General features: G+C 47.3%; 2 protein-coding genes across 4 annotated transcripts in view; both read left to right on the plus strand.

Annotated features, from left to right (window-relative positions):
* The window catches only part of LOC141497082 (uncharacterized), an 857,774-nt gene that overhangs the window by 570,102 nt on the left and 271,094 nt on the right, over positions 1-16,578 (plus strand). The gene's annotated exons all lie outside the window — the stretch shown is intronic.
* SPECC1L (sperm antigen with calponin homology and coiled-coil domains 1 like) overlaps positions 1-16,578 on the plus strand; it is a 40,147-nt gene that overhangs the window by 21,968 nt on the left and 1,601 nt on the right. For all 3 annotated transcript variants that reach the window (XM_074199669.1, XM_074199668.1, XM_074199667.1), the window contains exons 12-15: positions 38-179; positions 718-820; positions 16,256-16,372; positions 16,468-16,527. In XM_074199669.1, coding sequence (XP_074055770.1) covers positions 38-179; positions 718-820; positions 16,256-16,372; positions 16,468-16,527 — 422 coding nt within the window. The remainder of the gene's footprint in view (positions 1-37; positions 180-717; positions 821-16,255; positions 16,373-16,467; positions 16,528-16,578) is intronic.

Raw genomic sequence — 16,578 nt, forward strand, 5'->3', positions numbered from 1 at the left:
ACGTATGGAACAGTTGACTTTCTTTTTCCCCTTTTAGCGTCTTCTCGGAGATCTAGTGAGGAAATCAAGCCTGAGGGACCCTCCCCAGCCTCCCTGATGGCAATGGGTCCCACGTCCCCTCAGCTCTCGCATCCCTCCCCCACTGCCTCTGTTACCCCCACAACCCGCAGCCGCATCAGGTATGGACCCTGGCCTGCAGGACACCCCCACTAGCAGCCCTCCTGAATAGCAGAGCTCTCTGGCCTTGGTAGAGCACCGTGCCCTTCCCCATGTGTGTGACTCAGGAGGGTCTGGAGCAGGCATCCCCTGCTGTGGAACCCACAATAGGCATCCCTAGTGGGACCTGAGGTGGCTATCTCTAGTAAGCAGGGCACAGGGTGGTTATCCCCAGCAAGTGGAACCCAGAGTGTGGGTGTTCCCTATAGGCTACCACTGCTGCTGTATGGGTGTTGCTGTCCATTGTGATTGATGGCCAGTAGCTCCAGCTCAAAGGTCTCAGAAGGGCAGGGGCCACTAGGTGGCACAGTGGATAGAGCACCAGCCCTGGAGTCAGGAGTTCAAATCCTGAGTTCAAATCTGGCCTCAGACATTTAATAATTACTTAAGGTGTGTAACCTTGGGCAAGTCACTTAACCCTATTGCCTTGCCCCCCCCCCAAAAAAAAAACAAATGGCATATCCACACACTTTTGAATGACAGTTCCTTTTGTATCCACAGGGAGGAAAGGAAGGACCCCCTGTCAGCTCTGGCCCGAGAGTATGGAGGCTCCAAGAGGAATGCTCTGCTGAAATGGTGCCAGAAGAAAACTGAAGGGTACCAGGTGAGGGTTGAGCTAGGGTCTAAGGAGCTAAGGCCTCCTCCTCTGGCTGAAGTTGAGAAGGGCAGACACATCATGGAGGGTTCCCCACCTTTCCAACCTGCCAGCTTCCCCAGGCTTGGAGGGTGCCCAAAGCTGCCATGGGCTCAAACCTGCCACCCCCCCACCAGCTGGGTAGGGACTGAGCACTCACTAGTCACTGCCAGGCTGCCTGAGCCTCTTGAGGGAGGAACTGGCAACTTTACCAGGTTTGAGTCTGGGGGAGACTAGTTCTTCAGACCTAATTATTAGAAGTCTGTTGAAAGATGTTTCTGACCCTGATGGTCTGTTTGACCTCCCTTTCCCCAGTACAGGCAGCCACCCCTCCATCTCCAAGTCCAACAGGCCCATCCTCTCCAACTCTAGACCATGCTCTCTGGATGGCTGGGGTCCTGTGGAGATAGAGTGTTGGACCTGGAGTCTGTAAGTCCTAGGTTCAGATCCTGCTGTGTGTGTGTGTGTGTGTGTGTGTGTGTATCACCATAGTGCTTTCTCCTGGGGCTGCTGGGTTTGTGAACCTTTTATTCACACACTCTTTTATTCTCTGAGATCATAGTCAGCCTTGTTTTCATTCTGGTTTTGGTTCCCTTTACTTCGGGAGCTGGTGACCTTGATTCTGCTCCCTTCACTCAGGATCAGTTCATGGAAACCTCCCCACCTTCTTGGTGGTCCACTTAGGGAGCTCGAATATGGTGACTGTCTGAAATAGGATCAGGCCATAGAAAGAACCCCTCCCACTGTCACCTTTTGTCAAGGTGGGAGGCTCTGTGTGTGGCCTAGCCCTAGTCAGAGCAAGAAGTGATAGAGCACTTTCCAGTAATTCTCTTATTTGGTCCTCACAACCACCCTGAGAGACAGGTGCTATTTTGAGCCCCATTTTACAGATGAGGAAACTGAGGCAGGCAACAGTGAAGTGACTTGAAAGGGTCATACAGTCAGGCAGTATTCTAATCTTGAGACCTGTGTGCTTTCCATATAGCCTCCTTATACAGTATAGTATCAAGTTCTGTCAATGTGTCCATTGGCAAGTTTTAATGACCTCTTGCTCCTTTTGGACTCTCAGTTACCAGTAATGACTCTCTAGGGTAGGGAAATACTGATGAAAGAAAAACCAAAAATAGCCAAAACTGTTTGAATTTTTCTAGAAATAGTATTACTCTCAATCGGTCTAGTTGTTGGAATGATGTGAGTGCTGAAAAAGTGAATCTGACAGAGAGATGATGAACATAGGTGGGATATGAGGAGTTGACCGACTTATGACCCTTCTGGCTAAGCTCACTCAGACTGTGATATTTAAAAGATCCTGGAGCAAGGGAGGAAAATCAGTTCTGAAATTGGATGAAGAGGGAAGCAAACCAAGGCTGCCAGCTCTACCAGTGACCCTTACTTTGTTCCTGGGAAAATTGTAGAGTCATTCCTTAAGAGGTGGTCGGGAAACTTCTGGAAAGGCAACAACAGGGACTGCTAAGAGCTAGCCTGCCTGGCTCAGCAAGCATAGGTCTGAGCAGGCTGGATGGCCAAGCTTGCCCATGAGGGAGAGGCTGGATTTAGAGTTGACCTCAATTTTAACAAAACTTGGCCTGAGGCCCTCCTACTTTTCTTGAGGATGAGTGACATTGGACTTGTTCCACCTGTCCCTAAGGACAGAGCCAGGGACAGTGAATAGAAGCCCCAAAGAGACCAGTATAGACCAGACATTAGAAAATGTGAGCTGACCCAGAGGGAGGGGTCTTCTCTTGGGAGGTCTCCAGGCAGAGGCTAGGCCACCACTTATCAACTGTGGCAGAGTGTAGGAGTCCTCCACCTTCCGTCCTCCTTGATATGCTGGTGAGCTGTGTGAGGATGTGATTTAGAGCAAGCCTTGGCCAAGACCAGGAGCTCAGTCCCAGGAGATTCTCCTTGGTCCCGGGCAGTTGAGTTTGACCTCTCTGATTCTTCCCTCCGCTTTCTAACAAAGATGGGTGACTGCAGGAGTTTTTGTTTCTTGGTTGAACCATCCAAAGGAGAGATGGTCATAGTCACCTCAGGAAGGTGAAGAAGGCTGGGATCATAGGCACCAGTAGAATAATGATAATAGCCAGGCTGTAGTGGAGTAAGATAGTTGTTAAATTTTCAAAGGAGCTTGATTGTAAGAACATGATGGAGAAAGCAAGGGTGTCCTGCACCCATTTTTTTCTCCCAGAGAGCTGGTTGTTAAACATTTTCCCAGTAGGCCTTTGCTATGACCCTGAATAAGGGTAACTGCCCTTCAGCCTTGACCCTCTGCCCTCTGTGGAGGGGGAAAACTGCATTTTGTTGGGGAGGGGACAAATGCACTGACTGATAGGAAGGCAGGTGGGCTATAATCTGCTTCCCTGGAGAGAAGGGTACCACTGAGGAAGGGACATGGAGCTTCCAGCACAGGAAATTGTGCAAGGAGATGGTATGTGACTACCCTGTAGGGGGGATTCTTTTCTCTTGCCCTTTATACCTCAGAGGTATCTCCCCTGGAAACTTGGGATCCCTGCATCCCCACTCCCAAGCTCCTCAAGGCCAAATTAACAGGTGGAGAGCAGTGTTTTCCCAGAATTCAAGAGTCTCTATCTCTTCCTCCCTTTCTCCCTCCCTCCTTTCTTCCCTTCCCTTTGACTCCTCCCCTTTCCTTTCTCTTTCTCCTCCTCTTGGTCTTCCTCTCGCTCTCTCCCTTCATCCCTTTCTGTTTCTTCCTCCTTCCCTTCCTTTTCTCCCCGCTCCCTTCTTGCCAAGTGTTTCTCATTCATCGTGGGTGATGCTGACACACAGGATCCCCTCCCTACAGAGAACTTTTAGCCAGAGATGTTCATCATTGCTGGGTGGCCTACAGAGAATCTCCCACCCTCAGGCTGGAGCAAACACATGGGGGGTGGGATTGGCCTCTCTGAGCCACATTTCAAGGGAGAGCTTCTGCCTGAAAGAGCAAGGCCAGAGGCCAAGGGAAGGTATTGGAGGAGCAAAGATTTTATTGGTGTGGGGGTGCCTCCTGACAGTGACACTTGTCATACCTGACTGGGCCTTGGACCTGAGGGCTGTTCATGTCTCCATGGGGGAGGGGCTCTTGTGGTTGAGGAAGAGCTTGTAGAGGGTATATCTAGGAGGGCATTCAGCCAGGAGGGATCCTCCCTCCATGGTTGCCAGCAGCCACACATTGTCTGTGCATCAGCCAGGCAGTCCATCCCAGGGTGGAAGTTGGCTGTTTCTGAAACTTCATCCCTTTTGCAAAAGATGCCACTCCTTAGGATTGTTGAATGCCTCCCAAGGAGGCCTCATCGGGCAAGTTAATTTGATTTCTTGGTTAACCATGGCAGAGGCAGGTCATTTGTAAAGGTTCCTGATTACCATCTTTTGTATTAAATTATGGCAAAGATTCCTTACAATTAGGGCTGGCTTGCTTTCTGCATAGCTTTTTTTTTTTTTTTTTTTAACATTTGAAAGAAAGAAGAGAAGAAAAACAGGAAGGGGCTCTCAGGCTGGAGACTTTGTTCCATTGTGAGCTGGATGTGAGAGGGCTGGACTGGACTTGCTAGACTTGTCCTAAGGGGAAAGGGAGGACCATTTGGAGCTTCTGTGATCTAGTGGTGTGAATGGGGCAGGAAATGGACATGAATCCCAGGGCCCAAGTTAGATGGGGTCTCCAATGAATCCCCTTGACTTCCTCCCTGCCTGTTCACTGGGTGGGCTCACCATCCCCTTTTCAGACACTCCTCATTGTCAGCAGGTTTCTTTCTCTCTGGACTCCTTGGCCTGGGTCAGCTCAGTTTGGCTCATCCTTGGAGTCAAGTGTTTTATTGTCTGGTATCTTAGCCTTCCCTCTTGACCTTTCCCCAGGTCACATCTGTGTCCCCTCAAAGAGAGCCCCTACTCCCTTCCCCTCACATTGATACAGATCCATATATCTCCATCTTAACGAGGCTTCTCAAGGCTCCAGCTGACAGACATGCAGGGATCCTGGCAGCAGCCAGATGACCTTTTCAAGACTCCTCATCTTTAAAGAAGGGCTTTAGATTGAACCCAGGACCAGGTCTGAGGGACCTGGCTGCTGTTGGGAAGGTTTCCAAGTCCAGATGCTGGCCCTTCTCCCTGAGATGTTTGGGCTGAACCTGAAAGGACAGCTCTGCTGGCCATCCCTAGACCTCTCAGACCAACCCTGAGGCTCTGTTGAATTAGTCTTCCTGAGGGGATAACCTCAGCCCTTGTCCTGAGGGGATAACCTCAGCCCTTGTGAAGGCAGTAAACCCTTCTCTCTCCCTGTGCTGCTGAGGAGTCAATGGGACCCCCTCTTCTAGCAATGCACACTGTAGCTGAACCTCTCAGGGCTCAGGTGCTTCTCAGGGAACATCTGTGAGTGTCCTCTGCAACAAGAGAGACCCAGGACCTCTGGGCCTGCTTGTCCAGGCATCCAGCATTTGCTCTTGCACTTTGTCTTCTCACTGGCCATACCTCTTTCTTAGATGGCTCTCAAACTTGGCTCCCCTTCCCCACCATCTCATACTTGTGAAATTAATTGTTTGAACCCAAATTCAACTTGGTATTTTATCTGTGGCTACTCTGGTATGGTAGTGAGGCAGGCAGACAGACATGGGGAGTGTGGGGGAGGGATACATGAGAAGGGAAGAGAAACATACAGCCAGAGGGAAGGAGGGAGGGATGGAAGTGGAGGAGAAACAGACACAAGGGAAAATGGGGGAAAGGCCAGGCAAGAGGGGAAAAAGAAGAGGAGGAGGGAGGAAGAGGAGTGAAGAGAGGAAGGGAGGGAGACCCAGGAGAAGGAGAGATAGAGATGGAGGATATAGGGGGAAAGAACACAGGTTATCTCTAGGAGTACATGGACAGGGGCTTGAACTCTGACTCTGTCATTCACTTTCTATGTGATGTTGACGGGTTCCTCACCCTTGGGGTCCTGTATCTTTATCTGTATAATAAGAAGTATGAGCTAAATTGCCCATAAAAAAGATCTGAGGAACAAGAGGTCTAGACTGATGGGGAATGAGCAAGAACGTGAAGAAGGAAGAGAAGAGGGCCAAGCAGGGCTCTCATCACCAGGATGTTAAAAAATAGATGGGGTGGTCAGTCCAATACACCAAGCTGCTCACCAGAAGTCCAACAAGACCCCATCAAGGGGGGAAGGAGTTACAGTGGGGTGTGGGAACACTGGACAGCAGCCTGGCTGGAGGGAGGTGATGGTAAGCATCTCACCCTGTCCGTTGATCAAGAGTCTCCACATGGACACTGGACCTGGATCTATGTGAGGACCCCCAGTAGAGCACTGTTTATGACTTGGATAAAGACAGAATGGGCTGCTTCTCAGCTTGAGTGCAGAGGAGTTCAGAGAGGAGGTAATAGACTGACTCAGGATCCACAAAGGCCTCACCAGAGAGATCAGAAAATGGAGCCAAACGACTGAGGTCAAATGGACGTCTGGGACCCTAGAATGGGAGCAGGCAGGGGCTTCACCTCAAATGTATCCCCAGGTGAGGTTGGAAGATGGAACCATAACCCTAGAGTGTGGGGTGGGCAGGGGCTGCTTCTAGAGAGTCTGGAGAGAAGAATCAGTGACCTGAAAACCAGGTTGCAGTCTCCGTTGTTGGGCATCTCCTCTGGGTCTAGGCCTTTGCCACTTCAGAACCTGTTGCTATTGATAATTTGATGTGCCTCAGGAGCAGCAGCACTGCTATTGCCCAACCTCTTGTCCAGATGAGTAGATGCAGGAGCCTGCCAGACCACTATCCCTGTGTCCAGCCCAGTTCTCAGGGCTCCAAGTGGAGTGGAGAAGGGACCTGCCATGCCTCTGTTCTAGGATATCCAAGCTGAACTAGCCAATGCAGAAGGACTCCCCAAGGGAGAGGCAGGTGATAGTCAAGCATGCCAAGACTTGACCACCAGCAGCTCCACTTGGACCCTGAACCCAAGAGCCGTGGAATGACTAGGCTTCCTGCCAGGGCCCTCAGCCAACCTCCTGGGAGGTAGGCCTTCTGGAGAAGCAGCCTGGGAACTGACCACTCCTGCAGGGACTGTAGCCACAGTGATTAAGGACTCAGAAAGCTGAAAGGGAAGGGAAAGTCCTGGTTGCCAGCGTCCTTAACACTGATGGGATTTTGTCAGTAGAAATGTCCTTAGGAAGAAGTATCACCAGCAGCTTGACTTCTGCTCCCTGAGAAGCAGGGGACCTTTCCCTCTGACTTGTGGTTGAAATAGGAGCTTCATCCATTTGTTCACCTCGAGGTACATGCCTAGCAGTAGAATCCCTGGGGGGAGGGTCTGTGTCCCAATTCATGCATGTATTATCTCCCCTTTAGAGAGGAAGTATTGAATTTTCTTTTATTCCCCCACCCCAGAGCCCAGTTGACTAAGGATTCCAAATGATTTTCCAAAGCCCATTCCCCAATCCTGAATCTCCATTAATAGTAGTTTCCATATCTTTCTTAAAAAATCATTTATTTTATTAAATATTTCCCAATTACATGTGCATTTTTTAAACGTTCGTGTTTTAAAATTTTGAATTCTAGATCCTCACCCTTGCTTCTGTTCCTTCTCACCCCTGAGAGAGCAAGTGATTATGAAATCAATTTTACATGTGATGTCATAAAAAACACAATTCCATATTAACCGAATTGCAAAAGAAAACCAAAAAAATCAAGAAAAGTCAAGTTGGCAAAGTCAGCTTCTCTCTGCACTCAGAATTCCTCAGCCCTCTCTGGGGTGGAGAGCATTTTTCATCACAAGTTCTTTGGGTCGTCTTAGATCATTGTCTTGATCAGAATGCTTGTTCATCTTTCCATAGTTCCTCCTACGTTGAACATTCCCGTTTTTTTGTCCCCTTTGCCGAGTTAGACCTTGGCGTGGTTTTGATTTTCAGTTCTCTCAATCATTCAGTGTTCTTCTGTACAGTTAAGAATTTGCAGCTCTTGAGAACTAGTTGTTCATCTCCTTTCACTACCTTGTATAGTGAGGAAATGGTTTGGAGCTTACGTTGTTCTTGGATAACAAGCTGTCATTGGAGATATTTGGGGCAGAGATGTTCAGTTTTGCTTTTCTAATTGCCTTTTGTCTGGTCCATGCCTGCAAAAGACTGCTGGTCTCCTCTTTCTTTATGATATATTAAAGTTGAATGTCTTTTGGAACATGATGTTGAGATGTTGGTCTAAGCCTAATTTCTGCCAGTCTACCTTTTTTTTTTTTTTTTTTTTTTTAGTTTTTTTGCAAGGCAGTGGGATTAAGTGGCTTGCCCAAGGCCACACAGCTAGGCAATTATTAAGTGTCTGATGCCGGATTTGAACTCAGGTACTCCTGACTCCAAGGTTGGTGCTCTATCTACTGCACCACCTAGCTGCCCCTACCTTCAATTTTTCCCAGCAGTTTTTATAAAACAAGGGAGTTTTTTTCCAAAGTAATTTATAGTTTTAGATTTATTAAACACTGGGTAATTTGGTTCCATTATTTCTTTTCTCCCTTTTCTAGTCTGTTCTATGGATCTCCTTTTCTACCAAATCATTTTGATGGCTTTATATGGTGGCTTCAAGTCTGAAAATGTTATTTGCCCCTTCTAACTGCTACCTTTTTTTCATTTTTTCCCTTGATTCTAGGTCTTTTGTTTCTTCAAATGAATTTTGTTATTGTTTGGCCTAGCTCTATTGGTTTGTTAAAGCACCAAATCTGTAGAGTATCTTCAGGATGTTATTCTTTTATTTTCTTTTTAATTGAAATTTTATTTTGTTTCCAGTTACATGCAAAAGGTGGTTTTTCAGCATTTATTCATTTGCAAATTTACGAGTTCCACATTTTTCTACCACCCTCCCTTCCCTCCCCAAGAGGGCAAACATTTGAGTTTAACACATTTACAAGTTAGTCATGTTGTGAAAGAGGAATTATAACTAAGGGGGAAGGAAAAAAATCATGAAAAAGAAAAAGCATAAGTTTTAAAAAAGTGATCATAGTCTACATTCCGATTCTGTGGGGATTTTTTCCCTCTGGATATGGAGGACATTGTCCTTAGCAGGTCTCTCAGAGTTGTTCTTAATCTCTGAACTGCTGAGGGGAACTGCATTCAGGATATTATTCTTGATGCTATTGGCACAGCCCAACCATGAGCACTGAATATGCCTTTAATAATTTAAGTTGTTTGGGAACATTTTGCTGTTTAAGGCCCCACACAACATTCTAGGTTTTTGGTCTCAGTGCTACTGGGACTTCCTAACACATCTGAATAGTGTCATCAATTTAGCTTATCAGCTTAGGTTGGGAATTCCATGTGGGTTCAGACCCATGGTCTTCCCGTGGTCTTCGTTGGGGATAGGTCAGTGAGTTCTCTTCTAAAGTCCATTGACTGGACTCAAGGATATCCCTTTGACCTTGGAAAAATTTTGTGGCTCATAGTGAACCTTGGAAGGCTTGGACTCACACCAACTTTTCTACCCCACTCATGACCAACCCAGCCTTGAGTGATCCTCATTGGAACCAATCCAAGCTGACCCTCCCCATGCCTTCTCTGACCTTATGAGTCATGAACTTCTTACAAATCAGTAGGTGCGACAGCTCCTGACCTTATGGAGATAAATATGGCAGCAGTGGCACCAATAGCTTGGGGGAGGGGCATCTTTGTCTGAGTCCGAAGGAAAAAAGAGCTATTGAGAGGAAGAGGTGAGAAGGAAGAGGCAGCAGAATGGTCAGGCTGGCTGGACTGTGGGATTGGAAGGTGGAGAGGACTCAGCTTGTGAAAGGTTCTAAGAAGCAGAACTTAAATCTAGTACATTTATTGGTAGAGGCCTAATAGGGTCTGGTTTATGAAAGTGATGGAATCCAAACAAGTGGTGCATGGCAAAGAGCAGGGCTTGGAGGGCCAACTATGTTGGAAGGAGAACGGCCTGTGGAGGACTTGGGAAGGCTGCAAGAGGACTCAGGATGGAGCCTGCTGCCTGCTTCCAGAGGGAGAGAAGCACATTCTCTTTGCTATCCTTTCTTTGGTTGTGGACTGTGCAGGAATCTCTTGCGTGACTAGCCTTCGTGATGAGGGAGGAGCCAAGGAAAGAAGAGGGAGGGAATTTAGAACTGAAAACTAAATTAAATTATATTCAATTAAATTGGAAAAATAAATTTGATGCCCAAGGCAGCAAGGGGAGTGACGTGGTCTGACATGGACTTTAGGAAAATCACTTTGCTTTATGAAGGGGAGAGACTAAAGATAAGATTGAGACTGACCAATTGGGAAGTAACTTGAATCTCTGTTAAATGGAGGGAAGGAAAAACCTCTTTTATAAACTTGAGTAACCTGGAGGAAGAAGGGTGGTGCCTCCAACAGAAGAGGGAGATTCAGAAGAGGGGGATGATGATGCCTTCTGTTTGGGGTGTACAGGAGGCCAACTGGCCTCAGGGACTTAAGAGCAGTGGGGCCTGGGCAGGTCACTTTTTTTAAAAGTATTTTTCATTTATTTCAGCCATTCCTCAAATGGTGGGCTTCCCCTAACTTTTCAGTTCTTTTCTACCACAAAGAGAACTGCTGTAAATACTTTAGAACATATAGATTCTTTCCTTTTTTCCCTGATCACCTTGGGAAACAGACCTAATAGTGGTATTGCTGAGTCAAAGAGTGTACACAGGTTTATAGCCTTTTGGACATACATTCAGATTTTTCCATATCCCCTCCAATATTTGTCACTTTGCTCTTCTATCATTTTAGCTAATCAGGTGTAAGGTGGTACCTCAAGAGTTGTTTTAATTTGCTTTTCTCTAATCAATAATGATTTAGAGCATTTTTTCATATGACTATAGATATCTTTGCTTTCATCCCCAGATTCTTAATTCTTTGACCATTTATCGATTGGAGAATGACTCCTATTATAATTTTGACTGCTTTCCTTTTAATCTTGGCTATATTTGTTGTATTTTAATTTACCTAGTTGTTGCCAAACTGCTTTCCAGTTTTCCTAACAGTTTTTACCAAATAGTGAATTCTTATCCCAAAGACTTAAATCTTTACATTTGTCAAACTCTAGATTATTATAATCGTTTACTACTGTGTATAAGTGTGATTACTCTATTCCACTTATCCATCTTTCTGTTTCTTAGTCAATACCAGATAGTTTTGATAATTACTTCCTTATATTACATTTTAAGATCTGGTACTGCCAAACCTCTTTCCTTTAATTTTTTTTCATTAATTCCTTTGATATTCTTTTTTTTAAATTTATTTAAGGCAATTGGGTTAAGTGACTTGTCCAAGGTCACACAGCTAGGCAAGTATTATGTATCTGAGGTCAGATTTGAACTCAGGTCCTCCTGACTCCAGGCCCAGTGCTCTATCCACTGCACCACCTAGCTGCCCCCAGTTCCTTTGATGTTCTTGACCTTTGTTCTTCCAGATGAATTTTGCTACTATTTTTTCTAGTTTAAAGGATAGTTTTTTTGCATTTTAGTTTGGTTGGCACTGAATAAATTGATTGATTTTGTTAAAATTGTTTTATTTAATATTGACTAATGCACATTTAATATTTCCCCAATTATTTAAATCTGACTTTAAGTGTATAAAAAGTATTTAATAATTATGTTCTTATAATTCCTGGTTTGTCCTAGCAAGTATTCTCCTGGGTATTTTATAGTGTCTTCAGTTATTTTAAATTAAATATCTCTTCCTATCTCTTCTTCCAGGGCTTTATTGGTGACTGATATAAAAATGTTGATACTATATGTGGGCTTATTTTATATCCCGCTATATTCAAATGAGAACTTTGAAAACCAAAGTGGAGAAAGGTTCCATGTGAACAGCAGTTGAACATGGGTCAGTCAGTTTTGAGAGATAGGTGAGAACAATTCGGAAAGGATGAGCAGGACTCCTTTGCCCTCAACTGATTGAAAAGGAGTTGGGTTCAGATCCCCAAATCTGGAGTGATGGAGACGGGTGCCGTGAAATGTCCTGTGTGGGAATGTGATTGATTCTAAAGAAGCCAGTGGTAACCTTGGGGAGAGTTCTCTTTTTTTTTGTGAAGGGCAAGGCCACCCTGGAATGGGTTCACCCTGAGAGAGGAACCCACGCCTTGGAAAGGCTTGTACCTAACAGTGTCTGGTGAACGGAGCTCTAGGGAGTGCACTAACAGAGCAGAGCCATGTAGACCTATTGTTCTAGTGTTAAAGCTGCTGCCAATCGTGTTATACTGGTGAGTAGCTCAAAGGTGGAAAGTTGCAGAAGGAAAAAAGCTGTACTGACTATTAATCCATCAAAGACAGGTTAGGGTTTATCGCCTTCTGTCACCAAATATTGCATTCTTGTTGGTGCTTGCCAGCTTTGGATGTGGGCCATGACGGTACCTTGCTGATATGGAAGGAAGCAAAACCAATTAAGGCCAAAAATTTCCTACAACAGCCAGACCATCTCCAATAGTCCTGTTTCCTATCAATCAGACCCAGGATGGACTGATTCTGGTAAAGGCAGGTGAGAAGGAGGCTTATACAGCATTCCCCTCATTATAGTAAACATTAGGCCACTCATGCCATCAATCATTTGGTTGGTTGGTGTGGCCCTCTTTAATTCCAAAGGACTCTTCATAGTGTATATCCTGCTATGTTCCTAAAATTATTAATGTCTCACCTAATTTTTTAGCAGAATCTCTAGGATTTCCCAAGTATTTCTTTATATCATCTGCAAAAAGAGATAGTTTTATATCCTCATTGCCTATTTTGACTCCTTCCATTTTTTTTTTAGGGTTTTTTTTTTTGTAAGGCAAACGGGGTTAAGTGGCTTGCTCAAGGCCACACAGCTAGGTCATTATTAAGTGTCTGAGACCGGATTTGAACCCAGGTACTCCTGACTCCAGGGCCAGTGCTTTATCCACTACACCACCTAGCCACCCCACCTCCTTCCATTTCTTTTTCTTTTTTTAAAATCACTATTGTTAGCATTTCTAGAACAATATTAAATAACACTGGTGAAAATGAGCGTTGTTGCTTCATTCCTACTCTATGGAGAAGGTTTCTATCTTTTCCACATTTTAGGTAGTGCTTGTTGATGGTTTTAGGTGGATGCTCCTTCTCATTCTGAGGAATGCTCCCTTTACCCCTAAGCTTTTAATAGGAAAGTGCTGTATTCTGTCAAAAACTTTTCTGCATCTGTGAGATAATCATGATTCTGTTGGGTTTTTTTTTTTTTAGTCTATATGGTCAATTATTCTGATTGTTTTCCTAATCTTGAACCAGCCCTTTTCTTCCTGGGATAAATCCCACATGGTCAGAATATGGTCCCTATGGTAGACTGCTGTAATCATTTTACTTGTGTATTAGTCAGGATTTCTGCAGCATAATCATGAGGGAAATTGGTCAATGGTTTGCTTTCTCTATCTTGACTCTCCTGGTATCTACTCCTCGGTCATGTTGTAAAAGGAATTTGGTAGGACTCCTCTGACTTTTATTCCAGATAATTTATTGAATATTGGAATTAGTTGCCCTCCCTTAGGGTTGCTTTGTGCATAGGCAGTGTTCTTTCCCTCTCCCTCCAACACCTTCTCCCTTAGAAATAGCCCTCACAGCCACCTGTTCCCCAGGCATACTTGGCCCTGTCCTGGGTGCAAATCCCTCCTCTTCTGTGTGGCATAGAAGATGCCAGATCAGAGGACCCTTCTCTGGGGAAGCATGGGTGCTTTGGCCTGTGTTTCTGCCCGGCCCCCCCTGTAGTGCGCCTTCCCCGCGCAGTGGCCCCAGATCTCTGGCCTGCCTGTGCTGACTGACAGTGTTCTCAGAGTGACTTGGGGGTATGGGGAGGGGGAGTTTATGTAACTTCGTTGAGCTGGTTTTCCCTCCCCACTTTCTCCCTGCTCCTGATTTTCTCCTGAGGCTCCTGGGCCTTAGTGGCCTTTAATTGAGGGGTGGTCTCCAACCCCAACCATCCCTCAAGCACCCACAACAGCCCCTCTGCAATGAGGGGTCTAGTCATCAACAAAGCACCTGCAAGAGCTTTACCCTCATGACAACGCTGGGCATCTGGGGCTGGCAGGATCCCCACTTTACAATTGAGGAAACTGAGGTGGGCAGTGACTAAGTGACCTGAGCTTGGGCCTCTGTTCTGAATGCTGTGTCCTGTGGTACCCCCTAACTTCAGGGAAATTTGGAGACTCCCTCTCTTTGGTTAAGTTCTGGATCCTTACTTTGACTTTCTCGGGGTTTCCTCTTCAGACCCTAGAGAGATTCCTTTTTTAGCTTCCCGCCACTCTGAGCCCACTTCGGGGTCCTTGCCTCCACATACAGGGGTATTGGGTTTTGAGTGTCAATGGGAAGGTTTAGTCACCACCAAAAAAAGGGGATTTCTTTAAATATACCTGGTTTTGGTAGCCATTTAAAGAGTTGGTTCTGGGGAAGGGGTTCGACAGGTGGGGGTGGGGATGTTTAATTGTCCAAGGCAAACTTAAGAGGGCCTTGAGAATTTGGATCTGAGTCTCTGTACCAATGGGTACAGAAATGATGGGGGGCTAGGGAATTGGCAGGGTCTGTTGTGAGTTCTGTAGATGGGTGTGAGGGGGTGGTAGAGACCCCTCAGATGAGGGATTCCCAGAATGAACCGGTGGGACACAACTTCTCTGGAGAAGCCTCTTAGTGAGTCCCCTAAGACAGTGATGGGCACAGCTGCCAGCGTGCCCACTTCCCTTGCAGGGTACTAGAGGCACACCAGCTGGCAGAAAATGGTTGGTGATGGGAAGAGAGACCTGGGAGCAGAGAGAGTGGGGAGTGGGGCTAGGGGCTTAGGCCCTCTAGCTGGGGATTCCAGATGGTGAGGGGTTAATTGGGCCCACAGGGGCCAGCTTAGCTCCAGGGTGGATTCCTTTCTGGGGGTGGGGAGGGGAAAGGGGGGTGGTTGACCTCCCTCAACTTCCTGGACACAACCAGTGCTGGAGCCAGCTGGACAGCCCTGCTCAGGTGGTGGAAAGCCAGGCCCTAGGGACCTCCTGGTGGCAGAGTGCTGGGGAGGGATTGGGTGCTGGGAGAGCTGCCCGTGTGCCCACCACTGCCCTGTTGGACATTTGAGCCCCTGGGAGTGGGGCACTGTTATTATCCCCATCTAGGGAGTATCTGAGCTCCAGCCCCACCCCTTCCCAGCTCTGGAGGAGCTTCTGTCTAATGGGGAGAGGGCCAGGGTCCTGGTGAGGATGCAGTAGGCCCAAGTGGTAAATTATGCCTCTCAGAGATTCAGTTTCCCCAGCTGTGGAAAGGGCATAGCAACCCCAAAGTGATCATTTGTGTTAAGCTATTTAGAAATGCTCTCAGGGGTGGCTAGGTGGCTTAGTGGATAAAGCACTGGCCCTGGAGTCAGGAGGACTTGGGTTCAAATCCGGTCTCAGACACTTAATAATTACCTAGCTATGTGGCCTTGGGCAAGCCACTTAACCCCATTTGCCTTGCAAAAAAAAAAACCTAAAAAAAAAAAGAAATGCTTTCTTTGGGGAGAGGAGCCCTGGGTTGAGGGCACCCAGAGGCACCGTGCTGGCGAGTGGAGCAGAGCAGCCAGGACTGTGGTTATGAAGGTGGAGGAGGGCAGGGAAGAAGGAAGCCCTCCCACAGTGGGAGGCCCTGCCAGGCTTGCAGAGGCCGAGAACATGGAACCCCCCGGGAAACTGCAGATGAGGTCAGCCCAGACTGACCTGGAGTCCTTCTCAGTGGGGTGGAGAATGCTGGGGGGGGGGCGGGTAAGTGTGTGTGTGTGTGTGTGTGTGTGTAGGTAGGTGTGTGTGGTGTAGGAGGCTTCTCTCTGAAGAAGATGGAGAGCACTCTTCGAGATGAAGCCTCAGATGGTGATGGTGCTGACAGGCATCACAGTGTTCTGAGTTCCCAGGGCGCAGCATGAGAGGAGTCCTGACTAAACAGCAGTATTCTGAAAAAGATCTGGGAGGCCAGGTGGCCCCCAGTCTCACACCCAGGGCAGACCTCCCAGGCCTAGGAAGGGGAAGGTCCATCTCAACTGTCCTCAGCCCTCCCTTAAGCTTGGTCCTGATGTTAGCAAAGGGACCAAGGTTGTTGGTCCAGTCAGAGAGATCCTGGGGGGGGGGGGGCACCTGGTGGGCTGTCATCCTGTAGGACTCGGCTGCCTGTAGGGCCTGGCCCCTGGCCCCCTAGACCCCGGCCACATGGAATTTGCTCTGGGTTCTAGTCTTCCTGTTGAGAATCCTGCCCTTGATGTTCTTGCATTTGCTTGGGGACCACTATGACCCTTGACAAGCTCATTTCCACGCACATTGGTTGACATCTCCCCTTCCCTAAGATACTCAGGGCCAGGGGACTCCTTCCCAGTGAGGGTAGTTTGCTGTTCTTGAGTCAAGAGGTTCATGTTGGGTTAGGGTTGGCATCTCTCCTGGCGGAGGCCCCAGGTCCCCTGGCCTGCACTCTGAGTGCCTTGGCCCCCTTTCCCTCCAGAACATTGACATCACCAACTTCAGCAGCAGCTGGAATGACGGCCTGGCCTTCTGCGCTCTCCTGCACACCTACCTGCCGGCCCACATCCCCTACCAAGAGCTGACAGGCCAGGACAAGGTAAGAAAGGAAGGCTGGGTTGGGGGTGCATCCCAGAGTGCCCCCCTTCCCCTCACCCCCCATTACAGGTGGCCTCTCCTTTGGTATGTTTACAGAAAAGGAATTTCTCCCTGGCCTTCCAGGCGGCAGAAAGTGTCGGCATCAAGTCCACTCTGGTAAGTGTTGGGGGGGCCCGGGGGGGGGGTGCAGGCCTTGAGCTCCAGTTT

This window comes from Macrotis lagotis, chromosome X (assembly GCF_037893015.1).
Source record: "Macrotis lagotis isolate mMagLag1 chromosome X, bilby.v1.9.chrom.fasta, whole genome shotgun sequence".
NCBI lineage: Eukaryota > Metazoa > Chordata > Mammalia > Peramelemorphia > Peramelidae > Macrotis > Macrotis lagotis.